General features: G+C 44.4%; 1 protein-coding gene across 1 annotated transcript in view; it reads right to left on the bottom strand.

The window, feature by feature from the left end:
- LOC105728857 (putative tetratricopeptide repeat protein 41) overlaps positions 1-25,763 on the bottom strand; it is a 75,956-nt gene that overhangs the window by 1,807 nt on the left and 48,386 nt on the right. The window contains 5 exon segments of the mRNA XM_064379497.1: positions 14,730-14,863; positions 18,758-18,910; positions 20,101-20,167; positions 20,170-20,247; positions 24,582-24,753. Coding sequence (XP_064235567.1) covers positions 14,730-14,863; positions 18,758-18,910; positions 20,101-20,167; positions 20,170-20,247; positions 24,582-24,753 — 604 coding nt within the window.

Genomic DNA, 25,763 nt, shown 5'->3' with positions numbered 1-25,763 from the left:
GGTAGGCCAGGTGCAGCGGGTGGCTCATGCCTGTAATCCTAGCACTCTGGGAGGCTGAGGAGGTAGAATTGCTTGAGCCCAGGAGTTTGAGACCAGCCTGGGCAACATAGTGAGACCCTGTCTCTATAAAAAATAATAATATCAATTATTTAAAATTTGATGAAAATAGGTGAAGGTTATATGGTCATCCACTATACTATTCTTGAAATTTCTCTGTAGGTTTGAAATTTTTCAAAATAAAAAAATTGAGAAAAATTGTTTCCAACTGCCACAGTCAATAATTGAATTCTCAGCCAGGCACAGTGGCTCACGCTTGTAATCCCAGCACTTTGGGAAGCAGAGGCAGGCGGATCACTTGAGGTCAGGGGTTCGAGACCAGCGTGGCCAACATGGCAAAACCCCATCTCTACTAAAAACACAAATATTAGCCATATGTGGTGGCATGCACCTGAAATCCCAGCTACTCAGGAGGCTGAGGCAGAAGAATCGCTTGAATCCAGAGGCGGAGGTTGCAGTGAGCTAAGATAATGCCACTGCACTCAAGCCTGGGTAACAGAGTGAGACTCCATCTCAATAATAATAATAATTGAATTCTCTAAAATTTGTTAAAATAAAAACAAATCATTTTACAATCTAACTTGCAGATGGTACTTATTTACTCATTTTACCCATTTACAAGAGTGCTTTTAAGGGGCTGAATTTATACCATTGCTTATAAACATAACGTAAAGTGGATATGTGTAAGGCACTGACCTAGAAATGTGATAGAGACTGCTCCCTATGTAAAGGCTAGAAACACTGACAGATAACCCAGTCAGTGTTCCTGTGTTAACATAACAGCAAATGTATACAGTTACCATCTGTCAGGACTGTGTAATCTTATAAGGTATAAACTATCATCACCTGTCCACCTGGTTCAAAAATGAAAATGTATCAAACTAGAAAGTGAAAAGTGTCTTTCCCTTCTCTATCCCCATCTGTGCAGTCTTCTAAAATGGAACCACTGACGTTAGTTTCTAATGTGTCCTTCCAGAGAATTTTTAGTTCATGTTTCATTTTACTTGTCTTTTGAAGATGAGCATGCTGGAAGAGGTTAAAGAACTTGTTCTAGTTCATGGAAGAACAGTCCTGAGTCAGCCTCATCTCCAAGTCCACGACCTGCACTGCCACACGAGGCTGCCTCTTCCCCATTCTGGATTGTGCTTCTGAATATCAGCTGTGGCTTCTGCTTGTAGAGATATTCTCTCTCTGTGGCTGTGCTTCATGGATCACACCCTGTGTCTCACATTTCCTGCAGCTTTCTCTGGAAAGCCCTAGGGAATTTCAGCTGCTGTCTCTGCTTAGCAATCTGTGACTATGTTTCTTCTTTTTGAATTATTTTCATGACTCCCTGTGATGTTCCCAGGTGCCTCAATCTGGCTCAGCAGAAGACACAGTGAATTACCCTGTTCTTGATGACCAAGTTGCATTGGCCTTAAAAGGAAAAGTGGAGAAAAATAGAAACTGGATGTGTCATGTGCTGGCAAACACAGAACCCATTCTCAGAGAGTCTCTGGGCACTAATAGCTAGATTCACAGGTGGGACTGACTCTGTTCATTCTGCCCAAGGCCCCTGAAGAGAATCTGACTTGCTGTGGGATTGAGATTTTCACTGTGGACAAGTTTCTGGTGCCCTCTGCATACACTACTTCATGCCCTTGCTACCCGCCTCCCTCTTGGCCACACACAACTCCTCAGGCCCCTTTTCCAGGTGACCCATTCTAGACCTGACCTACAGCTTTGACCTCAGAACTTTCTTGGACGTGATCTGACTCAGGCAGCAAGCAAAAGATATTCTTGCCTCACCCCCACCACCAGTTTACCCCCTTTTTCTTGGAGCTGGTACCAGTTGGATCAACCTGGTCAGTTCTTCCAACCCAGGGAAGAGAAAAAAACAGAATGGGTGAATTTAAATTGGAGAGATGTCACTGAACCTCTTCCCACTCAAACCTTTGCCCTGGATGCGGAGGGAACCTAACATTTAATTTTGTACTCTATTGGATGTTTGGCATATATTATCTCATTAAATCTTCACAATTACCCTATAGGTAGGCTATGTTACAACCTCTTGATTGCTAAGAAAATTGAGACTCAGAGAAGTTATGTCCACAAGTCCAGAAGACAGCAGAACTGGGATTCCAACTCAGGTCCTTACGATCCAGGACCATAACTTCTAGAAGTGAGAAAAGAGAACACTATTCTTCCTGTTTTCTTGGTTCCAGGGAAGATTTTTCCATACCTTTTCTATGTTGTACTTCTAGACGGAGCCACATCCATTTTATTTCCAGTGGAGTATGAATTGGGAGTGGGGATTGAGGGAAGGTCCCATGAACACCCTGAAAAGTCTGTTCTCAGATTTTAAGTAGTAAGTTTTCCTAGTCTAGCCACTTGATTTTCAGTGCTTAACATTAAAAAGATGGTGGAATATTTATTATTCCCTTAGAAAAACAAAAGATATTTCATCCAAAGATAGTCCTCTGTCCTATTGAGCACCTTCTAAAGCACAATTTTTCCTAATTTTTATTCTCCTGAAATTAAAATTAAGTCCTGTTCCTCCTCTTGCTTCATATAATATTTGCTGTCACCTAACAGGCGGATTTTTGCAATGCCAGTCCAGTGTGAGAGATGTTGACTTTCTCCTGGGTCCACGGCAACAATCCAGGCAATTGTCTCCAGGTGACAGTGAAATCTCTCCAGTGTTGACAGAGGTCTCAGGAAGTTTCCCTGAATGGGTAACTCAGTGAATGAACTACCCCTGGGACAGGTAGTTCATTATTACGGGACAGCATCCACTGAGTTACTCTGTGCTGGGAGTGAATGGGGTTAAGAAGTGAGGACAATCACACCCATAGTCTCTGTCTAGATTCTAGAAGATGAGCTGCAATTGTAAAGAGGAAGGAAAGCTTGGCAGTATCGAAAGGCTCTTTGTTGAAAGTTTAATTTTGTTTGATAATTATGCTGTGTCTAAAGTTTCTTTGTCAGAAATCTTTAAGTTTGAGAAACTAAGTATGTTTGTTCATTCTTTTTTTTCTAACTATGAACTTAACCTAGAAGTGTTTGCTTACTCTTTCCATAAACGTGTGTATCTATAAACAGGTTAGGGAGAAAGTTGTATATCATTGTACCAAAAAAAGTAAAAGGTTGCAATTGGATGTCTCCATGGACCCTCAATTTCTGCTCCAAAGAAAATAATAAAAGAGGTTAAGGGGGCCTCTTAAGTAGCGCCCTCTGTTGTCTTCCCCTAGTTCTGCATGAATTCACTTCACCAATTGAAGGGGATGAGCCTGTGCAGAAGCCCCATGTTTAAGCAGAAGGAACGGATTGTTCTCTCTTGTCTCTTGAGATGGAGTCTTGCTCTGTCACCAGGCTGGAGTGCAGTGGCACAATCTTGGCTTACTGCAACCGCCTCCCAGGTTCAAGCAATTCTCCTGCCTCAAACTCTGAAGTAGCCAGGATTACAGGCACCCACCACCACACCCAGCTAATTTCTGTATTTTTAGTAGAGATGGGGTTTCACCATGTTGGCCAGGATGATCTCGATCTCTTGACCTTGTGATCCACCCACCTCGGCCTCCCAAAGTGCTAGGATTACAGGCTTGGGCCACCGCACCCAGCCAGATTGTTCTCTCTCAAACAGGCTTCTGTCTCTACCACCAAAATGTAACAACCCCTGTGACCTCTGTGTTGTTAAACACAGTTCTCAATCTGGTGTTCAGTTCTCAACACTCTCCTCTCTTGGCTTCAGTGATTTTACTGCTCCTCGGCCTGCCTCCGGAGCCCTTTCCTCTTCTCACCCCTTAAATACTGGGATTCTTCCAAGTTCTATTTCTTGCCATTGTTTTGTCTTAACATTCTTCTTGCTTCTTTCAACCATTCTACTGAGTTGACCCAGCAAGCGTACACTAAGGACTTCCAAATGTTTTCTCTGGCTCAGTCTTCAAGCTCTTAAGCACCAAACTCGTATGTCCTATTGCCCACTGAATGTCTCGACTTGGATAGGAAATTCAAACTCAGCATGCCCCAGATTAGCTCACTGTGGCTCCCACCCCACCCTACCAAACTATGCTCCCTCTCTTGCAATGCCAACAGCATCATGCTCCCAGGTGCACAGACCTGTGATATAGTCGTAAACTGGGAAATGCTTTTGGCTTTCTCTCACTTCCCACATCCAATCAAGCACTGAGCCTGTTGGATTTACCTACTAAATCTCAAATCTGACACTTTCTCTCTGTTTCTACCACCCTCTCTTTGTTTACCAACTCCATGCTCCATTTGGTCACAAGATTGTTATATCCTAAACACAAACTTACTCATGCCCTGAGTGCTGGAAATCCTACAGCAGCTTCCCTGCCAAGCCCTTGAGCATGGTAAACCTTGCTATTCCTCCAGCATCACTCCCCAACTCTACCCATTCCAGAGTTTCAAACCACTCAACCTCTCCCTTCCTTGACATTGTTCATGCTGATTCTTCTTACCTAAAGTTCTCCTCGTGCACTTCTTCACCAGGCATCTGTCAGAACTCACGGCCCAACCCACTGTCTCTGGAAAGTCTTCCTTCTTGCCTCTTTTCTGTGCTTCCCTGTGCCCTCTCCAATGTCTTTTTTTTTTTTTTTTTTTTTTTTTTGAGATGGAGTTTCACTCTTGTTGCCCAGTCTGGAGTCCAATGGCACAATCTCAGCTCACCGCTATCTCCACCTCCTGGGTTCAAGAGATTCTCCTGCCTCAGCCTCCCGAATAGCTGGGATTACAGGCCTGTGCCACCACGCCTGGCTAATTTTGTATTTTTTAGTAGAGTTGGGGTTTCTCCATGTGGGTCAGGCTGGTCTCGAAGTCCTGACCTCAAGTGATCCACCCGCCTCAGCCTCCCAAAGTGCTGAGATTACAGGCATGAGCCACTGCGCCCGGCACTCTCCAATGTCTTTCACAGTACATAACACATTGGATTGCACTTCTCTTCATGTGCTTGTCACCCCAACAAGACCACAAACTCCTAGAATTCACAAACAGCAGGAAGGGCTTGGGACTTGGGGTCAGAGAAATGGATGCCAAGTCTTAACTCTACTTACTAGCTGTGCCTGGTCTTTGTGAGCCTCGATGATTATAATATCTAATCCATAGGATTCTCTGATCAAAGGTACTGGGGCGAGTCATGTGATGTATCTGCTATTCCCTTAGTTCAGGGACCTCTAGAGTCCTTTCCAGGTTTAAAAGTTTTCTAAGTTTATGAGGCCTACTTAACATTTTTTTTTCAGTCAATAGGGTTTACAAATGTATAAACTATTAAAAATGATTAAGCCTACACAAATAAAAAGTAAGCTCTGTTAACACACATAAACTGGCTTGCTGGATTAACCATGGCTCTCCGTTTTTTCTATAAAACATACTCCCTGGCCAGGCACAGTGGCTCACACCTATAATCCCAGCACTTTGGGAGACTGAGGCAGGAGGATCACAAGGTCAGGAGATCAAGGCCATCCTGGCTAGCTTACACAGTGAAACCCCATCTCTACTAAAAATACAAAAATTAGCCAGGTATGATGGCACGTGCCTGTAGTCCCAGCTACTCAGGAGGCTGAGGCAGGAGAATCACTTGAATCCAGAAGGCAAAGGTTGCAGTGAGCTGAGATCACACCACTGCATTCCAGCCTGGGTGACAGAGTGAGACTCCGTCTCAAAAAAAAAAAAAAAAAAAAAAAAAAAACCCAAAAAAACATATTCCTCAATATCCAGGGAATACTAAATGCCTGCAGCTAGCAGGTTCATCTCTACTTTGCTGGCATACTTCTGTTCCCAAGAATTGGGTTCTAGCATACCCCAAAGTCAATTGAGTATGTCAGTCTAATTAGGTAATTGAGTACAATACAGACTAACAAATAAGATACGAGTATGAAATTTAAAAAAAGTTGTTTCCTCTGAAAACCAGACTGAATTCTTGGGAAAGCCTTAATACCATGAGCTACTAAGAAAAATAAGTCCAAATTATGAGTGGACAAGACAGCTGCAAAAGATTGAGGGGGGAAAATGCAGCAACTTAGAAGGATACTGCACAAAGACTGCATCACAATTGTTCTCACTCTTCAGAGACCAAAACTAGAAATTGAGGGTGATACATTTTGAGAATATGGCACCTAATTCCAGTCAGAGGACCCATTAAAGAGAGAGAGAGATCTTAATTACACATTTTAAGGCTGGGCACGGTGCCTTCCGCCTGTAACACCAGCACTTCAGAGGCCGAGGCGGGTGGATCATGAGGTCAGGAGTTCGAGATCAGCCTAGCCAACGAGGTAAAACCCCGTCTCTACTAAAAATACAAAAATTAGCCAGGTATGGTGGTGCATGCCTGTAATCCCAGCTATCAGGAGGCTGAGGCAGGAGAATTGCTTGAACCCAGGAGGTGGAGATTGCAGTGAACTGAGATCACACCACTGCACTTCAGTCTGGCAACAGAGCAAGATTCTGTCTCAAAAAAAAAAAATATATATATATATATATATATATATATAAAAATCTGGAGAAATAATGAATTAATATTTAAGTTAAAATTACAATGTAAGGTTTATCTGTATCATTTATCTGACTTTTGGATTAAGAAACCAACTGCTATGCAGAAGAGGGTTCTGGCTGAGCTGGGAATTTTAAAATGAAACAAAGAGAAGGGACTGACTCTCAGGGGGGCTGAGAGTCATCCACAAGACACTAGAGCCTCTGTTTAATTTCTTCCTTCTAAATTTGACTAAGACGGTTGGCATTTCTTTTTAAAAGAATCCCAGGGAGAGAAAAGTAACATAATTGTTCATCTAACATACTTCATTCAAAACAAATAGTTCAGTACAGGGCACTCAGCTTGATATAATGCGACATGAAAAAGCCACAGTTCTGTTCTTTTCTCCCACTTATATGGTGTCTCGATCGGCAAAACATTCATCAAAGGAGAGCAATAGGATTGCCCTGTGTCAGAGATAGCTTGGAACATTAATCACAAAAACCTTCATTTCATAGTTAAGGTTCCTACTAAAATCTCTAGAATTAACAGTCTTATTAGGTTAACATTTGTACTTGAAACTGGATTTGCCACCCTCTCACAAAACTGTCATTTTAATATGTGCTTACTATAATCTCATATATAAAAATGTGATTTTATAATTAAAATCTTAATTATCAAAAATTGCTGGAAACCCACTATTTTCATACTCCTTGGAAGATTGCACTGTATTATACACATTGATCAAATGTAATAAGACAGCCTGGTCACATACTGAGACCTCATTTCTACAAAAAAATTTTTTTTAAATAGCCAGGCATAGTGGTGCCTATAGTCCTGGTTACTTGGGAGGCTGAGACCAGAGGATCGCCTGAGCCTGAAGTTTGAGATGACAGTGAGATATGCTCATGCCACTGCACTCCAGCCTATGTGACAGAGATTTTCTCAAAAACAAAAAAAGGTAAAATAATAAAAGATCAAGAAAGGTGTCAAGACATTCAAGCTAGCAATTATTATCATTAATCTTAACTCTAAAATGAAATCCGAAAAGTCAACTCAAGATAATTGTTTTCAACAGATAAAAGTACAATGGGGTTGTTTCTTCCAATACTGTTAGCCTGGAGCAGAGCCATCATTTCTGTTGGATAACCCAAGACACATTACCCAGAAAGAACCTGTTTATCCACTTCTCAGCCTTCCTACGGTGACAGAGCACCCATCTACTACAGCTAGTGCTGTTTCTGATGTTTTGAAGATACAAAGAATACATGATGAGGCCCCTGCCCTCAGGAGTTCAGTCTGTTTGAAAGGTTAAATATGTACCTCAGAGAGGAAGGGAAAATGAGTGTCACAAACACATCCTTTGTGCTCTTTCATGGATTCTGGATTCATGACAATGATCTCAGAATATGATATTAGAAACCTCTTGTGAAGATTATGCCAGAGGACAAGCTCTGGGTTCCTCACACTTACTTACTTTGCAAAAATCCTGTACTGGCTTTCAGTTGCTCTTATGGTAACACCCCAGATGTCTGACTGAGCCTGAGAGGCCTACGGCCCCGCTCCCCACACCTCTCTAACATCCTCCTCAGGCACTTCCTTCCCTACACTGTTCTCTGCACTCCAGGCCCTCGTAACTCCTCCCAGCCTCAAAAATTCTGTTCCTCCTGCCTGGGTGACTCTTCTCCTCCCTCTCCCCCACTACTAGTGAGCCACCTCTCATCCTGCAGATCCAATTTCAGCATCACTTCCTGAGATGCATCCCCAACCCACGCCCCTCCATCTGACAGATCGAGGTCACCTGTTAGTACTTGTATTTTCCCATGATAGCACTTCCCCCAATTGTAGTTAAGCCATTGTGTATTTAGTTGTCTACCTGTTGTCTCCATGGTAACACTTTCCACAGTTGCAGCTAAATCGTGTATTTAAGTTGTCTGACAGTCTTCTCCCCCAGTGTGAGCTCAGGGAAGGCACTGTTGATCTCTATGGGTCCTGTTCATTGTTATACTCCCAAGAACTAACATAGAGACTGTCACTTAATGGGTGCAGTAAATGTTATAATTAATAAATGAATGATGATAATGATATAAGTAATTAACATTCAATGCCTTTAATAATCAATACTTGCACTTCTAAAGTGGGAGGGTAAATCTGAATTAGCTAAGGCATTTCCTCCATCATACATTCATTCACTCGGCAAGTGTTTATTGAGTACCTACTAAATGCCAGCAACTGTCCTAAGAGCAAGGTATACAATGGTGGAGAAAACAGATCACATCTCTTCTTTTTAGCAAGAGATTATAATGAACAGTTACATATATAATTTCCGGTAGTAAAGTCCGGGTTGAGTATCCCTTATCCAAAATGCTTGGGACCAGAAGTGTTGCAGATTTCTGATTTTTTTAGATTTTGTAATATCTGCATCATGCTTACCAGCGGAGCATGCCTAATCCCAGAACTCCAAAATCTGAAATGCTCCAATGAGCGTTTCCTTTGTGCATCATGTCAGCACTCCAAAAGTTTTGGGATTTGGACTTTTGGATGAAGTGTGTTCCACCTATGCTATTTACTTTAGTGCCTTAGAGGGTGATAAGAACGGGGGTTAAATTACATAAGACGGACAGGAAATTCTTCACTGCACATTTGTAGACAGACTTTAGACAGCCTTGATGAACTTTAAATAATTTTCAAGAGTTTCCAAAACAACGTCCTAAATAGAACGAGCCCATTAGAAGACCACTGGCTCCCAAGTCTTCCTCAGTCTAAAGTCTCTACTTCCCTACAGGAGAGAATTTCCTTCACATCAGCACACTGCTGCAACTCTCCCACCACTGCCTATTTTTCTTGTTCATATCCCAGTCCGCACACCACCTCTGTCGCAATGCTTCCTCATAGCCCCTCCCAACGGCTCTCAATTGGTCCCCTTCACATCTTATTTATTCCTACCTTTGTTCCTGCAGTTCTCCCACCTACAAGTGCCCCCTTTCTCTGACAGTCTGTGCCCTCCACTTCTTTAAGGGTCCTCTGCAAGAGGTTTTCCTTGAACATCCTCTTGCTACTGATCGCTGCCTTCCTTTATATTTAGGCATGGATTATTAACTCTGTGAAGGACATTAATGAATGCAACACCCTTTTTTACAGACAGAGCCCAGAAACAGACCTGGACCAGAGGCACTGTGACTTGCTGCAGGTCACAGAGCTGATTATGGCCAAGCTAAAACCAAAATCCAGTTCAATCCCCTCCAATCAGGCTATGCTTTAAATCTTTAATATGTTAAGTTTTATGTTATAGGTTTATATTGCCACCTAACAACAATAACAAAAATAAGTTGCTTGAAGTTGAAGACAGAAGTTAACTTCTTTGGTTTTTGTCTCCTGCAGAGCACTTAGTACAGTCCTTTGAGCATGGGCAACCTAGTGTCCATCTATTTGTCTCTTTATCTGTTACCGTACACAGAAAAGACCAAGACAGATTTTTACCAAATTCAGAAGGTATGTTTGGGACGAATTAAAATACGGGCCATATGACATTCACAAAAGTCACATTGGGCTGGGTGCAGCGGCTCGCGCCTGTAATCCCAGCTCTTTGGGAGGCTGAGGTGGGTGGATCACCTGAGGTCAGGAGTTCAAGACCAGCCTGGCCAACATGGTGAAACCCCGTCTCTACTAAAAAAAAAAAAAAAAAAAAAAAACAAAATTTAGCCAGGCTTGGTGGCGGGTGCCTGTAATCCCAGCTACTCGGGAGGCTGAGTCAGGAGAATTGCTTGAACCCAGGAGGTGGAGGTTGCAGTGAGATGGAATCACACCATTGTACTCCAGCTTGGGACACAAGAGCAAAACTTCATCTCAAAAAAAAAAAAAAAGCCACATGGGATAACCTAAGGGACCACTTCAAAGTGATGGGTAGCTCCCCTGCAAAGCACCCAAGGATCTGCCCCACAATGGAGACAAGCTGCAGACAAAGGAAACAAATATTAATAGTTTTGTATATGAGCCACAATCCAAACTCATGAAGGTAGATGCAAGCAATGATTTCAGTTGCCTTCATGTGGGTGGCTTCATGCTGTGTACATCAAGTGGGTGGTGGGGGTCAGGGGAATAGATTGTTTTCCTTTTTCTTTTTCTTTTTTTCTTTTTTTGAAATAGGATCTCACTCTGTCACCCAGGCTGAAGTGCAAAGGCAGGATCTTGGCTCACTGCAGCCTTGACCTCCCTAGCTCAAGCGATCCTCCCATCTTAGCCTCCTGAGTGTCTAGGACCACAGGTGCGAGCCACCATGCCCGGCTAATGTTTTGTATTTGTTGCAGGGATGGAGTTTTGCCATGTTGCTCCGAGGCTGGTCTCAACTCCTGGGCTCAAGCAATTCTCCCACCTGGGCCTCCCAAAGTGCTGGAATTACTGGTGTGAGCCAGCGTACCCAGCTGAATTGTTTTTCTTTATAGGGTAATAATTCTCCCAAACCATCCCAGATCAACAAACTAGTTGGGTAAGATAATACCACCATATCATTCTGGTATGCATTACAATGTATAAAGTATCCAAAGGCTTGCTGAATAATGCAGTGTAATTATATGTATACCATAGTATACATAATTATACATGCACAATATATTATATATAGTATAAAATAATCCAACTCCCATGAAAAATACATAGCTGTTGACCTCAGAGTGAACTGCTTTGAGGACTAATGTTTGGTAACACTTTTACTGCAGAGGGCCTAAGACATCTTTAAAAATGATTCATGGTGAGGAGTCCCAGCAATATGCAGTTCTGGCTTACTTCTTATTTTATGGAGTCCACTCAGGCACGTTTCCATTTAGATAGAAAATTTCCATTAAAGGTAGGAAAACTAAAAATACCTGTTACATGTTGAAGGACAGCTGGTTCAGAGGTCTCCATAAACAGACTACTCTCCCTCCCTCCACACTTGTCTTTGTGTACCAAAGATATTGGTCTGCTCTCACCACCACCGACTGAAACAACAGCACACAAATCTCACATTAGCAGTTGGATTAACCATCCACAATGTTCCTGTGAGCCGGAAGTGGACCTTATATTAAAGGAATCAACTTCAATCAACAGCAGGAGATAGTGGCAAGAGATGACTCCTCACATAAAAACACTTGGTCATAACCACCTTGAATATTTACTGCAAAATTGAAATGTAGACTTATTTAAGAAGTCATTGAAAAAACACTGCAATTGCTACTATTACAGATGCCTTCATATGTGAAAGTACATGAATATATTATCCTTCCCTCATAGACCAGACACGAAAACTGTTACATAACAGAATATTACATGAAACAACCAGATTAAATATACTAGTTCATTGTCCATAAACTTTCTCTAGATTTGTATCTGTATTTTCTGTTTGTAAAACTGCTTCAGCCTAGAGAGTCTTAGTGGAAAAAAATGAACATACACACATTCCCAAATCTACACATTGAATATATTCTTTCCCTACAGATAGTAGGTATTTAAAGCCTTCTTCCTCCTCAGCAAGTGATTACACTGAAAGCAATTGTGTTTAGATGATAAGCACACACGCTGGGGAAAGCCACTGGCTTCGGTCAGGTTTTCTCAACCTCAGCACTACTGACAGTTGATGCTGGAGAATTTTTTGTTGTGAGGGGCTTTCCTGGGCATGGCAAAAAGTTCAGTCGCATCCCAGGCCTCTACCCACTAAATGACAGTAGCACTCCCATCTCCCCAACCCCCACCCCCACCAGCTCCAGTCATGACAACCAAGAACTCCTCCAGACTTTTGTCCTGCGGGGCAAAATCACCCCTGGTTGAAAATCACTTGTTTCGGTTGAAGTACAGATAAAACTCCCTGTGGCAATGAGACATCAGGACCCCTGAGAGTGTTTTAAATTTTCTCAAGTACGGCACCTACAGAAAATGAGATCTCGTGTACAGCCTACTAAAATAGACAAAGCTACACGAGGCTGGAGATGACCAGTCTCGGAGCTCTACCCCTGCCCACCTGCCCAAGGGCTGAGAGGTCTCGATTTGACACACTGGTGATCCACTCATTCTAGGAACAGAGGTTGAGAAGCTCTGCCATGTGGGGCTCACGCCCTTTCCTGCCCTACCTGCGCCCTTCCAGCTGTGTGTGGCCTGTCTCCAGCTTCCTGTCCAAGCACGGTTTGCAGCCTCCAATACAACTCTCCATTCCCCTCAATTTCCAAGTTTGGCGGCAACACTCCAGGCAAAAGATAGACTCTCCTGAGTGGACACCATTGGCAGAGCAGGCTAATAGGTTACTGGACCAAATGGGCACCAAGGCAGTAAGAGATAAGGTCCCTAGGAACAGCAAGGCCTGGCGAGCAGGGCCTTCAGCCCTCTGAGGAGCTCTTCAAGAGTGACTCTGGAAGACTGCCATCAATAAGTAAGTAAATCCCACTTAACTGAGCTAGTACCAACGAAGAGGAAACTCAATAGTCACCATAAACCACAGGTAACATTTTGGTCAAAGAAACTCAAGAAAAGAATTGGGCTAGGCGCAGTGGTTCACTCCTGTAATCCCAGCACTTTGGGAGGCCAAGGCAGGCAGATCACCTGAGGTCAGGAATTTGAGACCAGCCTGGCCAACATGGTGAAAGCCCATCTCTACTAAAAATACAAAAAAATTAGCCAGGCATGGTGGCAGGCACCTGTAGTCCCAGATACTCGGGAGGTGGAAGCAGGAGAATCGCTTGAACCCAGGAGGCAGAGGTTGCAGTGAGCCGAGATCGCACCATTGCACTCCAGCATGGGCAACAAGAACAAAACTCCGTCTCAAAAACAGAAAAGAAAGAAAGAAAAAAAAAGAATTGGAACTCCTCCCATAAAGAGGAACAAAACAGTCACAAGCACGAGGAATGAAGGGACACAACTGCTACCCCCTTAGTAAGACTGAAGGACAAACTTTTTATTTCAATTTTTAACTTTTATCTCATTCTAAGTTTGTATTTTTATTTTTTTAAAGATGGGGTCTTGCTCTTCTCTCAGGCTGGGGTACAGTAGTGCCATCATAGCTCACTGTACCTTGGGTCTCCTGGGCTCAAGAGATACTCCCACTTCAGCCTTCCAAGTAGCTGAGACTATAGGAGCACAGCATCATGCCCAGCTGAAGTTTTTAATTTTTATCTTTAATTAGAAAGTGCCTTCAAACATCTGAGCTAGGTTTAAGGAACTGAGACCTGTGTCCTTTTTTTTTTTTTTTTTTTGAGACAGAGTCTTGCTCTTTTGCTCAGGTTGGTATGCAGTGGTGGTATCTCAGCTCACTGCAGCCTCTGCCTCCCGTGTTCAGGCAATTCTCATGCCTCAGCCTCCTGAGTAGCTGGGACTACAAGCACACACCACTACGCCCAGCTAATTTTTGTATTTTTAGTAGATACAAGGTTTCACCATATTGGCCAGGCTGGTCTTGAACTCCTGGCTTCAAGTGATCTTCCCACCTCGGCCTCCCAAAGTGCTGGAATTATAGGCATGAGCCACTGCGCACAGCTGAGACCTATGTCTGTCTTATAGCTAAAATCAAGAGTGGGCCCTTGTGAAAAACCATCTTGTTATTTCTGGTCACATGTTACTTTAGCATCACAGATGAAAAGGCATGGAAAGTTATTCATATACAGTAGAAACAATATCTTAGAACAGAGGTGGAAGAAAGGTAGGAACCTACACTGACGGTGGGGGGTGCCATGTGGTCAAGCATGGAGCTCAGTCTACAAAAGAATGAGAAATGGGATGGAAACAATTTTTTTTTTTGAGACAGAGTCTTGCTGTCACCAGGCTGGAGTGCAGTGGCACGATCTTGGCTCACCGCAACCTCCAACTCCCTGGTCCAAGCTATTCTCCTGCCTCAGCCTCCCGAGTAGCTGGGATTACAGGCACTTACTACCATGCCCAGCTAATTTTTCTACTTTTAGTAGAGATGGAGTTTCACCATGTTGGCCAGGATGGTCTCAATCTCCTGACCTCGTGATCCACCTGCCTCAGCCTCCCAAAGTGCTGGGATTACAGGCGTGAGCCATGGAAACAATTTTAAGAGATATCTTTCCTACTAGGAGAACGTAAGCAGGTAACAAAAAAGTTTAAGATTTGTGAAACAGGAGTTGCTTGGTTCAAAAATGGAGCTGTTTTAAAAATAAGCAAAGTATGCAGGTGAAACAAAGGGAAAAGTCACCTGCTTAGAACAGAAATAGATGGGTACAATTACCTAATTTATATAATGTATCGCTGAGGCTGACACTCAGCTGCTTCCTGATGAGTGAGGACTTGGCCAGAGTTTCTGCATTTTCCTTTATTTTTATCACTTGTTTATAATATTTAAGTATTTGCTTCCTTTGGGATCTAGAAAAGAGAAATGTAATTAAAGTTTGCATCAAAGATGGTTGCCATGTACTCGCTCATTCATTCAACAAACATTTACTGAATCCCGGTACTAGGACTGGGAAGCAGAGGTGAGTACGACTAACCCTTACCATCTGAGAATTTCTTTGAGGTAGAGGTGAGGCTGGAGAGTGAAGCAAGGGTCCACCCATGAAGGACCTTGAGTGCAAACCTAAGGATTTTGGACATTAACAGTGAAGAGTTTTCATTAAGAGCCTGACATGATCAAAAGCACATTTTAGAGTCTGCCTCGGCAGAAGTGTGGAGGATAAACAGAAGCAGGTGAGGCCATAGACAGGGAGACCAGTTAGGCTGGAGGAAGAAGATCAATGAAGGTCTGAGCTGACGCAGGGGCCACAGGTGTGACGGGAGACTTGCTAGGGCGTGGTGTTGCACTGGATGTGGTGGTGCTGACACTGGGCGTGCTGGGGGCTGCTATACATGCAGAGAGTGATGTGGTTAAGAGCTCAAGCTCTCAAGTCAGGCAGATGTGGTGGTGGGCCACAGTGGTCAGGCACAGGGGCTCTTCAATCAGACTTCCCAGGTACTAACCCTGGCCCCGCCACCTAAGAGCTGGGTAGCAAGCATCTCAGCCTCCTAAGCCTCCTAAGCCTCAGCTTTCCCAATCGGGAATAATAGGCCGGGCACAGTGGCCCATGCCTGTAATCCCAACACTTTGGGAGGCTGAGGTGGGAGGATCACTTGAGGCCAGGAGTTCAAGGCTGCAGTGAGCTATGATCACACCACCACACTCCCACCTGGGTGAGACAGCAAGACCCTGTGTCAAAAAAAAAAAAATACAGATAACAGAGTTGTTATGGGGATTAAATGAGAAAATGTGTGCACTGTGTCAGCACAGTGACTGATGATAAACACTGCTAAGATGTATCGTTAAGATGATGCCATGGTGTCTGCACCAAGTGAGATGGGAGAAGGAGAACCAAGTCGGGGGTAAGGGGTGGATGTGTGCAGTCTAGAGCACATTGACTCTGGAGTGCCAGTGGAATACCCAAGTGACATGTCCAGTAAACAGATGGAAGCACATGGCTGCTGCTGATGATGACAGAGGCCTGAGAAGGAGACGGAGACAAAGACCACTCACCTTACGGAATGGCAGCTAAAGCCCTGGGCCCTGATAGGGCCAAAGTGCTCAGTCTGAGACAAGAATAGAGCCCAGGAACCGAGCTCAAGAGGATGCTGATGTTTGGGCAAGAGGCAGGGAAAGAAAAGGAACCCACAAAAGAAGCTAAGCCGGCTTGATCACCCAGGAGAGTACAGGTTCAAATGCTTGGGAGGAGAGGGCCAACAAGGTCAAAAGTGCAGAGGACATTTTTGGGTTGTTTCTGGTGACTTTTGTAAGAGGAGAAGAAGTGGAGCTGGTAAGGGCTCTATGCTCATCTCAGATTGACCACATCAGCCCCACCAGGGCCGAGGGCCTCAGCTGCCATTCTATAAGGGGACTGTGCCGAGGATACTGACCACAGGTGAACTACAGATGGATGGCCAAATGGCTGGGGAAAGTAGATGACAGTCATTTCACTGAGAATCTGTCACTGTTCCTCTTAAAACATTTTGTTCACTCTTCTCTGATCTGCTTTCTTAACTTTAATTTTTAAATTTGATTTCATTTGTCCAGCTCTACCCAGCCCCCTTCTACAAGGCCCTCAGGATTCCATGGATCATTTCTGTGGTGCATGAGTGCTGTCTCAAGGGCCCCTGGCCACCAGGGCAAAGGGTCTACGCGTGCTTGAGAGGTGAGCCAAGTTCCACAACAAAATGTCTCCTGGTTTGAACCAATGTGAAAGACGCTGGATAACCTAAGGATAGCCTTCAACAAGGCGAAGGCCGGCTTCTCCATTGTTTCCAAAGGTTGGCCATTGGCAGTAAGGCCTGGAGGAAGCCATCCATGTACGGTTGACAAGGCTGTCCTTGCGGAATAGCCAGGCAGCACTCAGTGGCTCATGACTTGGCGTGGAGCAGCCAGGCAGGAGAGATGACTCAGTCAGTATGCTAAGTGTTTAGACTTTTCTTTTACAAGGTAACGGTTCTACGGTCCAGATTTTTGCTTCTGTAAAGGAAGTCCTGTTCTCTGCTCACAGTGCTGGTCTTAACATGAGTAAGAGGAGGCGTGTGTGGCGTCAAGTGTCTCAAAAAACACCTGCTGGGGAGTAAAATAATAAAATACGAATGACTCAATTTATCAAACTCTTTCAGTGTGTGCCAGGTTTTCTGCTAAGCTCTTTACATATAGGATCTCTTAATCCTCACAAAGATCCTGCCAGGAAGATACTGTTACTTCCTTCGTTTTACCAAGGAGGAAATGAATGAGATGCCAAGATGTTAAGTGCTTGCCCTGAACAGTAACTTCTCACCATTACTAAGTGGCAGAAATGAAATGTGAACTCAGGCAATCAGACTCCAGAGCCCACCATTTCACCACTACTATATAGCACCTGCTATTGCACCCTTAGGCCCTCCCTTACTCAGGCTACTCTTTAAAATGTAGTTCCCCTTTACATGTCTTTTAGAAAGGGTTAATACCGATTTGCACTCAAGTGCTAGAGACGACCAATATCTATTCTTCCTGGAAGCAAAAGCAGCAAGAGGTCACCTGCTTGGTGGGAGGAAAATGATTTGGAGGAACGTGGAAAACGGAAATGGAAAAGCAAGCCAGGAATCAGGGAACCCTCACCTTATGGAACAGCAGCTGAAGCCCTGGGCCCTGGTGGGGCTGATGTGTTCAGTCCGAGACAAACATCGATCCCAGGAACCAAACTCAGGGATGGGAGGAAAGAGGGGCTACCAACACAAAACCTCACAACTTCAGAATGTAGCCTAGAGCATCCCTGACCATTCAGGCAGCTCAATCTGCTATGGAAGCAAGCGTGTGCATGGCTCTCTGTGGGTTCACAAAGAACCTTCTCTCATAGCAACCTCCCAAGAGAAGCAGCGGTCAGCCCTGGCAGATGCTCACATTTGGTCGGTCTGGAGGGTAGCACCTACAAGTGTCCTTTAAACTGAGATGTCTTATGTGAGGCGCCGAGGGGAACCCCGCACATCACAGGAGAACAAGAGGACTCCCTGAGCAAGGAGGGGTGGCTGGTGAACATGACCTGAGGCACTGCAGGCTCTGGCCTAGGTCTTGGAGAAGAGAGAGCAGGACGGTGTGGTACCAGAGACAACAGCCACAGCTGAGGGCTGCATAGAGATCCAGGAGTAAGAGCATCTTCCTCACAAGGCCTGTGAGTGGCACTGGGAACCACTCACAACCACACTGTACTCCTGTGTCCCTTCCCTACTGCCAGAACCTCCACACCACGTGTGAGCCAAGAGCTCCTTTCCTTTTTTTTTTTTTTTTTAAACTCCGTCGCCCAGGCTGGAAAGCACTGGTGCAATCTGAGCTCACTGCAAATTGCACCTCCCAGGTTCAAGCAATTCTCCTGCCCCAGCCTCCCAAGTAGCTGGGATTACAGGTGTGCACCACCATCCCCTGCTAATTTTTGTATTTTTATTGAAAATGGGGTTTCAGCATGTTGGCCAGGCTGCCCCCAAACTCCCGACCTCAAATAATCCACCAGCCTCAGCCTCCCAAAGTGATGGGATTACAGGTGTGAGTCACCATGCGCAGCCCCAAGAACTCCTTTTGATTACATTATGGTCAGCATCCTGATAAGTAGACCAGTACAAGAACTCTCAGGTGCGGTGAATCCCCAGGCTTCTGAGCAGGGCTGGAGCCAAAGAAGTATTACCAGAGTTATCCCTGATGGGTAACCCCAGACCTCCCTGCCACTAGTGGGGGCACTTTTGGTGGGGAGACAGGAGACACACTTCTTGAAACATTTCATAAAAACTTACTTTTTACTATCTCTCTGGGGAAAACATAGCAAATCTGCTAAAAATTCCATAACTTCTCCAACCAGCATGCTTTTCTCGCCAAACAAGCTTTTCCTGATATTTAAGCACCCTTGAAGTTTCATTTTTGCAAGAGAGGTATTTTCAGCAATGAACCTGAAAATAAAACACATGTGCATTTTTTTACTGCGCATGTTGACTACATTCATTGTGCAATCAAAAATAATTCTCATAAGCATCTTGTATTTTATATTAAAAAATCTGTCCTGGAAAATATAAAAAAGAGCAATTTATAATAGTAGAGAGGCAAGAACTTCAAAGTGATTGATAAGAAATGTGTCTATCTTTATAAAGAAACTAGAGAGCTGGGCGTGGTGGCTGTTGCCTGTAAACCCAGTGACTCAGGAGACTGATGCAGGAGGATTGCTTGAGGCCAGGAGTTCAAGATCAGCCTGGGCAACACAGCAAGACTCCATCTCTAAAAATACATACATACATACATACATACATACATATATACATACATAAATGAGCAGGCACGGTAGTGCACACCTGTAGTCCCAGCTACTTGGGAGGCTAAGGCAAGAGGATCCCTTGAGCCCCATTCAGTAAGCTATGATTGCACCACTGCATACCAGCCCGGGCGACAGAGCAAGATCCCTGACTCAAAAAAAAATTAGGGCCAGGCACGGTGGCTCACAGCTATAATCCCAGCACTTTGGGAGGCCGAGGAGGGTAGATCACCTGAAATCGGGAGTTCGAGACCAGCCTGCCCAACATGGAGAAACCCTGTCTCTACTAAAAACACAAAATTAGCCAGGCGTGGTGGCACATGCCTGTAATCCCAGCTACTCGGGAGGCTGAAGCAGGAGAATCACTTGAACCTGGGAGGCGGAGGTTGCAGTGAGCCGAGATCATGCCATTGCACTCTAGCCTGGGCAAGAAGAGCAAAACTCCATCTCAAAAAAAAAAAAATTAAAAACTAGAGCACTATTTTCATCCTTGGCACTACTGACATTTGGGCTGAATAAATCTTTGTTGTGGGGGTTGCCCCGTGCATTGTGTGTGGTTTAGCAGCATCCCTGGCCCCTACCTACTACAGCCAATAACAATCCCCCAAGTCATGAAAACAAAAATGTCTGCAGGTGTTGCCAAAAGTCCCCTGGGTGGCGAGGGGCCCAATACGGCCCCTGGCTGAGAACCGCTAAGCTAGAGAATAAAAATGCCAACCATCAGCATTTCCCAGCTGAATCAGTTAGGAAATGGATTAACAGGTGTAGATTAAATATCTTAAAAGAATAAAAGCTAGTACAGAAAACAAAAAAAATTTTTAAAGACATGTTTACATTAGAACACCTTCGATGTATTTCATGGTAGCTTGATCACAGGGACTGTTATCCAATAAGTTGGAATTTCAGTTGCATATTCCAAAACATGGTTTTCTTTGAAGTATTCCTCAGGTGCTGACTTTGCCAGGTTGTTCAGCACTCCGACTGCAGGGAATAATTTGGCAAAGAATATGATACTTAAGGGGGTTTTTCCCACAAAAGAGTTAAGATGTTAATAGGCATGGCATTTACTATCATTTCCTCACTGGCAATAGGCAGGTTTTTCTTCATAAATCCACTATGATATATACTGCATGGAAGTTGGTTTTCACACAACATGTTTGTGCATGCACAGCAGTTTTAGAGCCGTGGAGCCAAGACGATAGACTGAAACCAAATTCTCAGTTTGTCTGCAAATGAACAGGTCAGAAATAGAGTGAAAATATGGATACAATGAAGCCAGGTGTCACCATGGTAACTGAGCCCTACAGAAGGCAGCCAGTATAGTCCTGCAATAAGACACCATAAAGCTAAACAGGCTCAGCCGGGCGCGGGGGCTCACGCCTGTAATCCCAGCACTTTGGGAGGCCGAGGCGGGTGGATCACGAGGTCAAGAGATCGAGACCATCCTGGTCAACATGGTGAAACCCCGTCTCTACTAAAAATACAAAAAATTAGCTGGACATAGTGGCGCATGCCTGTTATCCCAGCTACTCAGGAGGCTGAGGCAGGAGAATTGCCTGAACCCAGGAGGTGGAGGTTGCGGTGAGCCGAGATTGCGCCATTGCACTCCAGCCTGGGTAACAAGAGTGAAACTCTGTCTCAAAAAAAAAACAAAACTAAACAGGCTTATAACAAGAAGCACATGAATGAGTCAGTCTCACAAACCCAATCCATAAATAATGGATTGTACCTAGATACACACTGTCTTGAGAATGTAATCTCTGCAAAGGCCCTGTAATTTTGCTCCTTTATTGAGAGTTAAATATTTTGAAAATAAGACAGACTCCTAAAAAGTAAAAAGTGTTTTTCTAAGCCACACTTCGTTATGGGAAGAGAAAAAAATAGTAATTGTTTCGGCTGAATTGAGTTCCCTCAAAATTTATATGCTGAAGTCCTAACCCCCAGTATCTCAGAATGTGATCGTATTTGCAGATAAGGTCCTTAAAGAAGTAAGTTAAAATGAGGTCATTAGGGTGGGCCCTAATGCAATATGAGGTTATCTTGGACATACACACACATATAAACACACAGAAAAAACCGTATGAGGACACAGGGAGAAGGCAGTCATCTGCAAGTCAAAGAGAGAGGTCTCAGGAGAAAAAAAACAACCCTGCTGACACCTTGAACTGGGACGTCTAGCCTCCAGAACTTCGAGAAATAAGTTGGTACCGTTTCACTTATTTCTGTTGGTCCAGTCTGTGGTCCACCGATTGTTATGGCAGCTCTAGTAGACTAATAGAATAATGTTCCAAGAAGATGTTATTAGAGCATTGCTAGCAGCACAGAAGAGCAGCTTTAACTCCTGTGCTATGGAATTCAGGCTTCATTAAGAAATAATCAAGTAGCATCTCTTGCTATTATCAGTAGTACCTAATTCATTGCCCAGTGCCCACTGTAGGCTTCTCTGTCTTCCCCTACCCAGGGCCTCGTGCCTTCCACTTGGATACAGAACAGGACAGTCATGTAAAACTGGTCTCTCTGTGTTCACTCTTACCCAACATGTAATCCATTCTCCACGCAGCAGCAGAAGTGATCTCAAGACAGAAATCACAGGTGTCATCCCGACCCTAAGTCCCTGCAATGGCTTCCCCTTGTACTTACAATACAATCTAAATGCCTGCCCGAGGCCCAAGGCCCAAAGCTCAAGACGCTGCACAATCGAGGTCCAGCTTCCTCCTACTCTTTGCTCGCTGAGGCTTCCTTCCACCTTGAAGGACAGACCCAGCCCTCCCCCATCTCACCCTCTTCCCTCTGCCAGGATGGTCCCTCCCTCACCACACGTGGCTCTGACAGTCCACTGGGTCTCAGCTTCACTGTCCCCTCCCCAAGGAGGCATCTTGATCTGCCTTTCACAAGTATTCCCTCCCTACCACACACACACCCCAATGCTCTAGCTCGATTTCTTATTTGCATTTGACAGCTTGCAGTCATTTCATGGGTTGGCTCACTTATGTTTCTGTAGTACCTCCTTTAGAGGGCCAAGTTGGTGCTCCTGCCTAGACCACTGTTCTGGACTCAGCACAGCACCTGGTGCATGCAGGCGCTTGGTAAACATCTTTTGAGTGTGTGAATGCTAGTCAGGCTGAAATCCTCATTCCCACCTCTTCATCTGTTTGTTTAAGCCATAAGCACACACCTAACCCTGGTCAGGGGACCAGAACTATAGCATGCTCCTATCAAACCTGCCACAAATGACACCAATACCTCCTGGCATCCCATTTCACGAGGCACCCCCCTCCCCACCCCTGCTGATTTGGTCTCCTCTGAAAATTAACACTTGTCTACACCAAGCCATGGTGGCCTGACCCCTTGGAACTCTGCCTTCTGGACTCTTCGGCTGCCTCTGGAGAGCCAGGCCCAGCTCCCACTTAAGTGGCCCTGATGGCCCCTGTGTTTTCCTCCCCTCACCAAGGCCCCAGCAGATCTGCGACCAGGCTTGCCTGCATTAGGACAACAATTTGGAAGCTAAACTCTATATACCAAGGATTAGAGCTTCATAAATGTCTAGAAGAGATTCTGTACAACGAGGAGTTGCCCAGACATACTCTGGGGTCAGACAGCCTAGCCTGGACTTGCAGCTTCAGACTGACAGCTGCAGAAGCTGATGTAGTTTAAGTTATTTAATTTCTCTGACATTCAGCTTCCTCATCTGTACGAGGAGGGTAATAATACATGCTATGTGAGGTATGTCTGAGGATGAAAGAGATCATAAGCATAGAGTACACAATAAGCCCTCAACAAATGATAACTGTCACTACAAAGCAAACTTGCAGATGAGAACCCTAGAGAGGGTAAGTAGCTTGCCCAAGGCGACCTTTGACCTTCTCACCATGGGCCAGTTGCAGAAACAGCTGCAATTCTCTACACTAGTCTTTACCCAAATTTTGCCCTACTCTATACTTCCTCCTATCAAGAGGTGGATACAGCCTGGCGACTTGCTTTGACTGAGTGTAGCGGAAAGAGGCATCGTACGGGTTCTGAGCCTGAGCCTCGGCTTCTGCTCTCCCTCTTGGAGTCCTGTGAGCTGCCAAATGAAAAGGACCAGGCTGTCCTCCCGGAGGATGAGGAACACATGGTCCAGCCACCACTGTCATTTCAGCCAGACAACCACCAGAAAACTAAGTGAGGTCCTCTTGGACCAGCCAGCCCCATCAGCCCTGCCAGCTGATCTCAGATGCTTGCGTGGGCCAAGCCCAAATCTGTTGAGCCCATGCTGGACCAGTAGAATCCCCCAGCTGACCTATAGGTTCATGGCAAATATAAACATTGTTTTAAGCCACAGAGTTTTGGGATGGTTTGTTATGCAACAAAAGCTAACTGATACAGCCATGCAAATGTGACACACGTCTAGAGTCCTCTAGCCTTCCTGTAAATAGGTGAGTCAAAATCGCTTAATACCTTAATCCACTCAACATTCTTTGTCTCTGCTATGTCAGTGGTATCACATGACCTCAGGCATCAAATACCGGAGAATAAAATATTGGCTGCCATTCATCAATGAATACTTATTCATGTGCTGGGCACCATTCTGTGTGCTTTCCAGCCTCCTAACGCTTTTAGTCTCACAACAATATGCAGTGTGGATGCTATTTTCATCCCTGCCTTACAAATATAAAAACTGTGACCCAGAAAGTTAAGTAATGTCTCTAAAGGCACAGAGAGCTAATAAGTGAAGAAATGGAGTTTGAACCCAGAAAAGCTGGCTACAGAGTTGAACTATGATGCTCCCACCTCACTGCTTGAAGCTTCCTTCTCTGAAGCGTACCCTGATAGACAATGACATTCTAAAAGGGTGGTCCATCAGAATCAGGAACACGTTATGTTCAATCCTCATATACCCTCCAGCCCTCCAAAAATACCAAATAGGCCAGGCGCCATGGCTCACGCCTGTAATCCCAGCACTTTGGGAGGCCGAGGTGGGCAGATCACCTGAGGTCAGGAGTTCGAAACCAGTCTGGCCAACATGGTGAAATCCCGTCTCTACTAAAAATACAAAACTTAGCTGGGCATGGCGGCAGGCGCCTATAATCCCAGCTACTTGGGAGGCTGAGGCAGTAGAATCTCTTGAATCAGGAAGGCAGAGGTTGCAGTGAGCCAAGATCACACCACTGCACTCCAGCCTGGGTGACAGAGCGAGACTGTCTCAAAAACAAAACAAAAACACCAAGTAACAAGACACACACATCCATTTCCTTTTTCTCATAGATGGGAACAGCCCAGGAGAAGACTGACTGTGACACATGAGAGGCTGTTCCCTCTGCATGTGTGCACCATACCTTTCTGCTTGACCAAGTCCCAGCTCTCTTCTAAGTCACCAAGTGAAAGATGCAGCATGCTTGACCATGCTTTCTGGAAATACTGAAACCCTTCCTGAGTCATTCCAGTTTCAAGATACAGTTCTCCAACAGCATTCTGTACTTTGAGAAGCATGTCTGTCAAGGACTGGCTCTGTACAAAATGAAAAGGGAACCACCCCTGAGAAAACACAGCATTAGGATAGATACAGACACCAGATACCTACCCAACAAAGGCTCATTCATAGTGACATTGAAAAAGACTACACGTTATATCATTTCTTAGGAAATTCTAAGTATACATATAAGATAATGGTTATGGTGAAAGATTTATTGGGAGCTATTGCTAACTAAAAATACATTTTAGAAAGTTTCACAGGTTGTTAATTTTTTTTTTTTTTTTTTTGAGATGGAGTCTCACTTCTTTGCCCAGGCTGGAGTACAATGGCGCAATCTCTGCTCACTGCAACCTCTGCCTCATGGATTCAAGCAATTCTCCTGCCTCAGCCTCCCAAGTAGCTGGGATTACAGGCAGTGCCAGCATATCCAGCTAATTTTTGTATCTTTAGTAGAGACAGGGTTTCACCATGTCAGCCAGGCTGGTCTCGAACTCCTGACTTCAAGTGATCTGCCTGCCTCAGCCTCCCAAAGTGCTGGGATTACAGGCATGAGCCACCATGCCTGGGTGGTAATAAAATATTTTAATGAATAATGTGACAATGTCTTGCATGTGTTAAAGATTTCAGAGGAGGTGGTATCCAGAATTCAAATGAACAGCTGTGAATGCTGCTTGAATTCAAATGTGACCAGAGAGCAGCTAACTTTATGTTTGACACATTTTTGCACAAAGACTTGAATTTAAATTGTCCTTACTAGTCTAGCATATTTATTTCAGGATGTAGGGGCCAAGGAAAAACTTCCCCTTTGCCCTCTGAAGTTTTGCTGCAAAATCAACTGATAAAAGGCAGATTAATGGGAGAAATGGCATACACATGTGGTAGCATGCACACAGCGGAATTACAGAATACAGATGTTTATATACCCTATCTCTTAGGAGAAAGAGATGGTGAAGTAAAGATAATTTTAGGAGGGTAGAAATTATTTTTAGGGGAATTCAATAACCCAACACACCACCATGCCCAGTTGACTTTTGTATTTTTAGTA

Source organism: Aotus nancymaae, unplaced genomic scaffold (genome assembly GCF_030222135.1).
Source record: "Aotus nancymaae isolate 86718 unplaced genomic scaffold, 86718_ANA_hifiasm-v0.15.2.pri h1tg000021l, whole genome shotgun sequence".
Taxonomy (NCBI): Eukaryota; Metazoa; Chordata; class Mammalia; order Primates; family Aotidae; genus Aotus; species Aotus nancymaae.
The sequence above is the reverse complement of the archived record's forward strand: the minus strand, read 5'-3'. Positions and strand labels throughout refer to the sequence as shown.